Here is a 9,221-nt window from a genome sequence, read left to right as displayed (position 1 = left end):
GGGGGGAGGGGTGGGGGGGGGTGAGGGGTGTCTGCAGGGTCCAGCTGAGGGGACTGCAGACCGTCCTTTCACGCAGCTCTCAGCAGGAGGGGAGGGGGCAGCCAGGCTGTTGGGTGGTGGCCCAGAGACGGGATGGGGACACACACACACTAACCTTACTCCACCTCAGACAAGGCAGCCAGAGTGTAACTGGGGGCTGGGGTGCCCTCAATAAAGGGGTTGAATTCATCATCACCCCTCTGGGGATGGGCCTCAAGACCCCACGGATCTTTACAGCTGGGATGGGAAACCCAGGGATAAATCAGCCTCTTCGTTTACCTGGAAGGTAATGTGGGCTTGAGGTTTGGGGACAGGGACCCCACTGTGCCAGTACAGGCTGACCATGCTGGGCCTGCTGCCAGTGTGCTGACTTGTGCACTGAGTTCCCCTGTACTCAGCCAGTTGCCTGTGTGATAACTGGAGGGGTCACGGAGCTCTCTTGGGGGGGGGGTGGTATTTCAGCTCCTGTTTGAGTGTAGAGGTACCTAAAAAGAGGGGTTACAGAGCAGGGAGGGGAGGAGGATAAAAGCCAGGCATGACTGGGAGCATCCTGCTGGCCCGGCTCCTCTCGGCTGGCTGCCTCCAGCGTGGAAAGAGCCCCTTGTCTGCAGGATCAGCCGCTCTGCTGCGCTTGTCTGGATGGTGACAGAGGAAAAAATGGCTCGTGACTCTTGCAAAGCAATGGGGAAAGGAAAGGGGCATCTGGCTGGAGAATGGCTCCCCGAGAGGAGCCGAGGAGTTGGGGTACAAACCATCTGATCCATGACAGTGGGGAGCAGCCTGTCTGGCCCCCAGCAGCCCCGATGGCTCCCAGCCCAGGGGCTGGGCTCTCCTGCCAGGGAAAAAGGATGGAAGCCGGTGGGTCTGTGGTCAGCAGTCCCATCCCACTGGAGGATGTTCAGCAGCTCAGGATGGGGGCTAGTCAAGGAGCCTGGCAGAAGCTGGGGACCCCCAGGGTGGGAAAGGACATGGCAGCGGGGCTCAGGCTGGGACCAGCCCATCCCTACAAATCACACAGCACTGAGCTTGGGGCAAGCCAGCTGGGAGCCAGAGTGGTGGGAGAAACTCCCTGCCCTGGTAACACTTGTCCTCCCTCCTTGCAGGTCAGGATGGCTCCTTGAATCTAGCCGGGGAAGCCAGGGCAGTTCCAGAGATCCCTGTCCAAGTGATGGTGGGACTAGGATAGAGGAGCTGCAGTGAGGATGTCTGAAGCCAAGACCCTGAGCTCCTCTTGCCTCGTGCTTTCCTTGCTCTCCTTGCACTGGGGTTTGCTCCAGCTGGGCCAGGCTTTTCCCAGCACCTCTGACTACCTCCAAAGGGGCTGGCAGCGGCTGCTGGAGGAAGGGGAGGGCTGCGCCGAGTGCCGGCTGGAGGAGTGCCCGGCGCCGCGCGGGTGCCTGGCTGGCACGGTGCGGGATGCCTGCGACTGCTGCTGGGAGTGTGCCAACCTGGAGGGACAGATCTGCGACCTGGACAACACCAATCACTTCTATGGCAAGTGTGGGGAGCACCTGGAGTGCCGACTGGACACCGGGGACCTGCAGCACGGAGAGGTGCCCGAGCCCCAGTGTGCCTGCCTCTCCCACCTGGCTCTCTGCGGCTCCGATGGCAAAACCTACGCCCAGATCTGCAGGTTCCTGGAGGTTGCACGTGCTCACCCTGACACCAATCTCACCGTGGCCCACGAGGGTCCCTGCGAGGCAGGTAGTGCCCCCAGAGCAGCCGTGCAGGCGGCAGGATGGAGGCTTGTACCTCTTGGGAGGGGACAAGCAGTGGGGTCTGGCTGTAACTACTTTGCCTGGCACCAAACCCATGGCATCCCCAGGGACATGTCACTGGGGGAGGCTGCATCACAGAGTGCAGGTCGTCCCCCAGTCCCCCCACCTTGTTGCTCTGTGTCAGCCCCTGCAGTTCCAGCGCCTGGAGAGGTCTGGAAACAGCTTTGCCAAGTGGGAGTGGGGTTTATGGGAAGCAGCAAATCCTGCTGGAGCAGATGGGGAAGTTCCAGGGAATTGTTAGCGAATTCTTGGCGGCCGTGCTGGGCTCATGCTGGCCTGGCGCTCCTGAGAAATGTGACTGCTTCCTGCAAATGGAAACCTGGGTCGGTTTGTCTTGGCTGCACGATTTCCATCTCCTGTTTGAAACTCAGGAGGAGGCTGGGGTGAGGTGGAAGGCAGGGCCGGGGAGGGGGGGTGGCAGAGTGTCCCTGCCCCAGCCTGTCCGGTCTGCGCAGGTTGCCCTGTGGAGTTGCACCTACAGCCCACAGGGCATCAAGGTTGACTTTATTTTTTTTGTAGATCAGCATATCCTTGAGTTTTTCCACCAGGTATTCAGAGGTGGAGACTTTCCTTTGGCTGCTGGCTCATGCTACGGGCCAGATCCTGGAGCAGGTGTGGCTAGGAAGGGTCATCCTCACTCCATCCCTCCAGGGAAGGGATGTGGGACCTGGGGGTATTGGGTCCATACAGCATCCAGGGAACTGCTGTCTCCACTGCTGGCATGAGCCTGGTGCCAGAGTAGAGGCCTAATCCATCCACCTCACCCATTCCCATCCATCCCCACCAGGCTCAGGCTGATGAGTGCCCTATGGCCTTTCCTCCTGTGATTGCACAGGAGGGGCATGCTCTGCTTGCACAGGAGAGCTTTACTTTGTAGCATTGCTGTTATCAAACAGTTCCTGCTGCCTGTGTGTCCCTGAGCCTCACTGCGCAGGTGGGAAAGCGAGACCAGGGGGGATGGCAGCCCCCCATGGGCCAGAGGGCTGGGGAGGGAGGGTCTGCCATGGGTTGGAAAGGAGAGGGGTGTGGGAATGATCGTGGTACCTCTATGTGAAGGCAAATGCTTCCACCCAAGAGGGGATAAGCTCAGACCAGCCCAGGAGAGCCTGTGGGACCTCATATAAGCCAACCCTGTTCTTCTGTCCACCCTTCCCAGAGCCACAGATCACCTCTCCTCCCTATGACACATGGAACGTCACCGGGCAGGACGTCATCTTTGGCTGCGAGGTCTTCGCCTACCCCATGGCTTCCATTGAGTGGAGGAAGGATGGCATGGAGATGCTGCTGCCTGGAGATGACCCCCACATCTCTGTTCAGGTGAGTGGTGTGCCTGATACGTTGGGCATGGCCCTAGGGTGACCCAGCCCTTCCCAAAGCTTGTGGGCAACCAGACCTGAGGATGGTCATCCTTAGGGGGTGGCCAAGCCTGGCTGTCTGGGGGTGAGGAGGAGTGACCTGAGCCTGCATACCATGAGGACTGGCTGAGCTAGGGCTGGTGTCTTGGTGGCAGGAGCCATCAACCTAGTTCTCTTCTGCAATTTTCTCTAGTAGCTTTTGAATGTATGAGTATTTTTTAGGATGTGCAGAGCCCTGCAGCAGGGAGTTTCCCACCTGCCTGGCTTTAGGTTGCTCTGCCTGCTGGCTTCACCAGCAGCACCACCAGCAGGCCTGGAGGAGAAGACAGCTCTTGAGGTGCCCTCCAGCCCGGGTCATCCTCTGCTCCCACCAGCAGACTCTGCCCTTTTCTGCTCATTGCCTTGAGCGGGGTTCCCCTCTCAGACATGGTAGACCCAGGGGTCTGCATCCTGCTTGTGCTCAGCCCCAAATATAGCACCCAGTCCTAAATATAGCACCCAGCCAGGCATACCCAGCTATTAGAGGGCGTGGGCAGAGGCACAGGGACTGTGGGAAGGAAATTATTGTGAGATGGAGGGGGGGAGCCAGACAACTAGGTGGGACATGGCACCATTGCAAGGTGATGTGCTGGTCCCCCTCCATTTCTCTGACCTTCACATTCCCCCATAGCCTGTCACAGGGTCTGCCAAAGAACTTCACCCCAAGCAGGGCTACCCTGCCTGGCTATAGAAGACTCAGCTGTCCTCCACCCCTAGCCACTGCACCACAATTGCAGCCTGCAAACACAGCTGCAGCTTGGCTGGCTCAGGAAAAGGCTATTTCTTTCTGGGGACAAAGAGAAAATAACATGGTTGGTGTCAGAGTGGTCCTGGGACCTCTCTGCCTGCTGAAACAGGGAGGTCAGGGCTCCTCTGAGCCATTCCAGGCTGGCTGGACCCATGGCACAGAAACCCTCTTGCTTCTGCTATGCTGCAAAACACCACCCCCAGCATCGTCCTGCTGTTTGGGATCATGGTGGCACTGGGGCACAGCTGGGAGCCTGGGGCATGGCTGCAGGGTCCTGCCCAAAGCAGGGCTCCCTGGGCCCTCGTGGAGGCAGGATGATGCCCTTACCTGCCCTGGGTAGCAGGGAAAGAGGGAACTTACATCTGTGTGGTCTGTGCCTACCCCCGGGGTGGTACTTAGGTGGGGGAACAAAGAGTTTCCTTGGGCTTGTATCCCCCTTCCCACTCATCCCAGTCCCACACGTGGCTCTCCTGGCTTCACTGCTAACCACAGTCCCCCACCTTACAGTTCAGAGGTGGCCCCCAGAAATACGAAGTGACAGGCTGGCTCCAGATCCAGGGCGTGCGAGTGACGGACGAAGGCACCTACCGCTGTTTTGCCCGGAACAAGGTGGGGGAGGTGGTGGCATTAGCCAGCCTGACCGTCCTAACGCCGGGTGAGTACCCTGCCCGTGTGCCCGCGCTCTCACGAGGACGAGGGCAGGGAGGTTTGGGCAGGGTGAGCTGCTGGCGCACAGGGCTGTGCTGGGGATGCCTCAGTGAGTTGCTGTGCACGGTTTGGCTTTGGCCCTGGTGGGAAAGGGGACAGGCGCTGCAGGGGGCAATGTCACAGCGTCCCTGTACTGCCGTTTCAGATCAGCTCAACCTGACAGGCTTTTCCCTGCCGAAGCCCCGCACAGTGCCCGAGGACTACGGGGACAGTGAGGAGGACTATTACTAGCCCAGAGGTGGGATGTCTGGCTGCAGAGATCACCGTGGCTGTTTCCAAGGATTGGGGACATCTCGGGACCAAGCACCTGCCAGCCTAAAACTCCTTCTCTGAACAGTCCTGGCACAGCAGCCTCTTTTTTTGGGGTTGGGGGACAGGGTGACACATCCTGTCTGAATGAGCTGTGGGTGCTTGGGGAGGGGACACTGGCTGGAATGGGGACAGTTATGCAGGGGGGAAATTTGTCCTCCAGTATGAAGCAGGGATGCAGTGGCAGGTGGGACGCTGTGGGGACAGCCATGCCATGTGTGATAATGACTTGGTGCTGGGGGCAGAAGCAGCCTCTGGGGAAGGAAGGCCAGGGCAGGGGCATCTCTGCCGTGTGCAAAGCATTTGGGGGGAGCTGGAGCAGAGGACTGGGACCTGGCTGTGACACCCAGTTCATCACCCTCAGGGCCGGTCTGTGTCCCCCAAAGTGGGGACAGCCAGTCTTTTCCTTGGGCCCTGGGGAACTTGCTGCCCATACACCCTTCATCCTCAGTTTGCTTTTGGATAGAAAAGTAGCAATTTGAGGAAACCAAACACATGGTTTTCAGCACTATCTCTGCTCCCCTGGACAACATCAGCCCAACCACCCCCACAGCCTTTTCCAGCTGACTCTGTGCATTCCCTACCAAGCAGCTCTTTCCTTTGCCCTTTCAGTTGATGTTAGTTAAAATACACACATAGGTCAAAGCTGATGCAGACCAGGTGACTGTCCTCTATCCACAAAGGTTGTTCTGGAGATGAGGGGGGTGCAAACACTGTGGATGCTCCTTTGTCTTTTGTGGGCATGCTTGGGTTGAAGAGCTCTCCTGCCCATCTTGGTGCTCACAGTTGGTCCTGGTGTGGGTCCTGCCCCTCTCACCTCACATGGGATTAAGGGTCTCTAACCAAACATCTCCTGTGTGGTGGGGATGCATCAGGCTGATTCTTTGCAGCCTTGTCAGTTTGGGTCCCATCCTGCCTCTGCCCATTTTTATCCCAGGGTCCTGTGCCCCCCGACCTCCACCCAGGTGACCACAGCTCTGCCAGCACAGAGAGGGCACAGCAGCTCTGTGCCTGGCTGGGGGAGGACAGGGAGGTTCCCATTTCCACCAGAAATGCTCAATATTTAAAGAAAACCCACTTGCCTCCCAGACCAGGTGATTTGGAGCAAGCTGTCATTTTGGGTGAGGGTGGGAAGGAAGCCCAGACCTGTGCTGTGCTGCTCTGTGGCTGGAGAAGGCTGGCAGGACCCTTCCCATGAGCATCCCAGGGCTGAGCTCACACTCAAGGGGTGCTTTGCCACCCAAACCAGCAACATTTACGGGGCTTCTGAGACTTAAAACTTCCCTGTGGACCAAACCATCCCTGGTCACTCAGTCTCATCTCCAGGGAGGTCTGGAGCTGTGGCAGGGAGCCAGACCTCAGGAGGAAGGAATTGGCTTGTCCCCAGGCAAGGATGCGATGAGGCTGTTGGCTTGGGAGCTGTTGGCTTGGGCGCTGTGCTGCTTCCCCCCCACATCTCCCCCCACCACCCCACCCCCCCAGCTTTTTTTTCTTGTCTTCCTCTTTCTCTCCAGAGCTGGCTCAGGCCATGCAATTATGACATTGAAACCTGAACAGGCAAATAAAAGGGATTTGTCTAGAGTTGGCAGCAGAGCAAAATTCCTGCAGCCAGTGAAGCTGGGCCAGCCCCAGCCCCTGTGCTGCAGCCTGACAGGGTACAGCCGGCAGCACTGCCGCTCTGCCTGCTGGGCTGCCTGTCCTCTCTGTCAGCAAGCCCCTTCTTGGCAAGGGAAATGCAAAAGCCACCCGTGCCTCAGTTTCTCCTTCTGTCTTACATCGTGATGGCATCCTCCTGAGGCTGCTACATCAGAGCTGGAGTTTGTTCAGGAAGGACCAGGGACAGAAATGTGGTGTTGGCTTTCATTTTGTTTTTTTCTGGGGTGAAAAACCTGCTTCCCAGAGAAGTCAGGGCGTTTTCACCCATCCCGGTCCCCGCCCCGCCTCACACACAAGTTGGCTGGTGGAACTGGGCCACGCTCAGGCTGAGGCTGCCGTGGGGAAACCCGAGAGCATCCCAGCGCTCCTGCAGATGAGAGCCATTCGCTGGGCTCCCTGCCGGTGCCTGGGGCTGGCCCCTGGCCAGGGCTGCCATGCCAACCCTCCCCAGGGCTGGCTCACCCTGCCCACCCTGCCTGCGCCGGCACGAATCCAGGTCGCACTGGGTGTGGGTGCAGCGCTGGGCTGACTGAGAGGGGTGTCAGATGGGTTGGATCCCCATCCTCGGTTCTCCGTCTGTTCTGTAGAGAGATGCCCTACCTGTGCATGGGTGGGCATTTTGGCCTCAGTCCTCTTTCCCCCATCAGCTCTGCACCCAGTCCCTTGGTAACCCCCCAGGTACCTGGCAGGGAGTGCTGTCAGCCCCTGCTCCTGCCCTGGAGGGAGGGCAGTGGGGACATGGTGGCTGAAAGGAGGAGAGCTTGGCCAAAATTAACCACACTGGGGGCTGCATCTCCCAGCTTCCCTGCACCCCAGTGTGGGAAAGGGTTGTCTGCATCGCAGGCTGGTAGCTCAGTCCTCAGCAGGGCAGTATTTGGGCTCTGCTCCCCCCGAGACAAGGGGTGGCAGAGCAGCCCCAGAGACACAAGGGGGGCTGGTGTGTCATGTCCCGTCCCCCCCCCCCAGCTCCCAGCATTGCCATTTCCAGCCACTTAAAAATTAAAGGGGCCAATATCGCTGCACGGCTGGAATCGGTCACTGCCACAGAGCTTAATTGAGGTTATTTGTTGGCTCTAAAAGCGTTTGGTCAGCTCTGCCACCGGCTGCTTGGATGCTTCCCACAGCCCCTGTCCTGAGGAGAGCCCCCCTGGTCTCTGCTGGCGACAGATGCTCTGCTCTGCTTAGCTCTGGGCTCACAGAGGGTCCTGGGGGCCCACAGAAGGTCCCAGGGACCCAGCCAAACCTCACCTAGTGTCACCCTGGGGACAGAGATCATGCAACAGCAGCATGCAGCACTAAAACTCTTCACCACACCATTCCTGGGGCCGTTGTTTTCCAGGGGTGGAGGGGCCCCAGCAGCTCCTGCCAGCCCAGCTGCCTGAGCTCAGAGCAGCAGCACGGACCAAAATTTTAGGCTGACGTCAGGGACAGGGTCAGCTGGACTGGGAAACACTAACATGGCTTTCAGATCCAAGCACACGCCGGCCCTGGCACCTCCTGGCTGCCCAGGGTGAGCAGAGGTGTGGGCATCTCCCAGGGTACTGGAGGTCACCACAAGGATGGGGACAAAGAAAGAGGGGTTCATCCTGCTGGCACCCAAAAGACCCTGAAGACACAGGACAATGTAGCCAAAACTGCAGTTAAAAAGCCACTGGACCCCAGTCCCTGTGGGGACACTGACCTGCCACCATCAAGCTTTCTGGCCACCTCTGCTCTGCGCTCACAGCTCTGGGTGCTAGGGGGGAAATTCAGGTAAAGTACCCACACACACACACCCCACACCCCACACCCCCCATCCCCATCCCCCGTGTGTGTGTGCTGCCTCCAAAGCAGTTGCTTTCTGCCCCAAACCCGTGGTTTGAGTTGCACCCAGCCCACTGGGACCTCAGCTCTTCCCACTGCTCCAGCCTCCAGTGCAGGGACACCATCCAGGTCCTCAGACCCTTCCAGGGACCACCATGGGCCAGGAGGCCATCCAGATTGTTGATGCCTGACCCAGAGTGCCCTGCTCCACGAGCAACCAACCTGACACCCCTCCCTTGCACCCCCTGATGCTGCCCAGAGATCTCCTGGCCCCCGGCACCCCGAGCAGCCCCAGAGCCTCGGGGCTTTGTGGTCTGCAGGGAAACCTCCGGGCCGGGCAGGTGCACACGAAAACAAGGTGTCCCTGTCCTTCCCTGCCCTCGGGGGTGCCGGGACCTGTCCCAGTTTGGATCTGGGCAGGAGGCACGTCATGCCTCCATCCCAGGGTCTAGATTTGGGCTACCGGTGCGATTAGCCGCTAAACAGTGCCATCTCCTGGCAAAGCCACCGGCCACGCCGAGACCTGCCACCGCGCTGGGCAGACACACGGGGCCTTGGGCACCCCTGGAGCACCCGGACACCCCGAATCCAGCCCTGCCTGCTTCATGTCCTCCTCTTGCCCCTGGCAGCAGCTCTGCCTTGCTGGGAAGGGTGATGCCAACCCAAGCGACACGAGTGCTAAACTCCTTCAGGATGCTCACAGGAGCCAGAGCTTGCTCTTCACCCCGACTTTGGGTGGCTGTAGCAGGCTCAGGTGGGATGGGGCAGAGCTTGGAGATGTTCAGC

At 59.3% G+C, this 9,221-nt stretch overlaps 1 protein-coding gene across 1 annotated transcript; it reads left to right on the top strand.

The window, feature by feature from the left end:
* Nucleotides 1-1,241: 1,241 nt before the first annotated feature.
* On the top strand, nt 1,242-4,898 carry KAZALD1 (Kazal type serine peptidase inhibitor domain 1; the record flags this gene model as incomplete). Its single annotated transcript, XM_084264526.1, has 4 exons — nt 1,242-1,743; nt 2,974-3,134; nt 4,467-4,614; nt 4,813-4,898. 4 exons carry the CDS (start codon nt 1,242-1,244, stop codon nt 4,896-4,898), a joined length of 897 nt encoding a protein of 298 aa, XP_084120652.1.
* Nucleotides 4,899-9,221: the final 4,323 nt, after the last annotated feature.

Source organism: Gallinula chloropus (assembly GCF_964237585.1).
Source record: "Gallinula chloropus genome assembly, chromosome: 5".
In the NCBI taxonomy this organism is placed as follows: Eukaryota; Metazoa; Chordata; class Aves; order Gruiformes; family Rallidae; genus Gallinula; species Gallinula chloropus.
The sequence above is the reverse complement of the archived record's forward strand: the minus strand, read 5'-3'. Positions and strand labels throughout refer to the sequence as shown.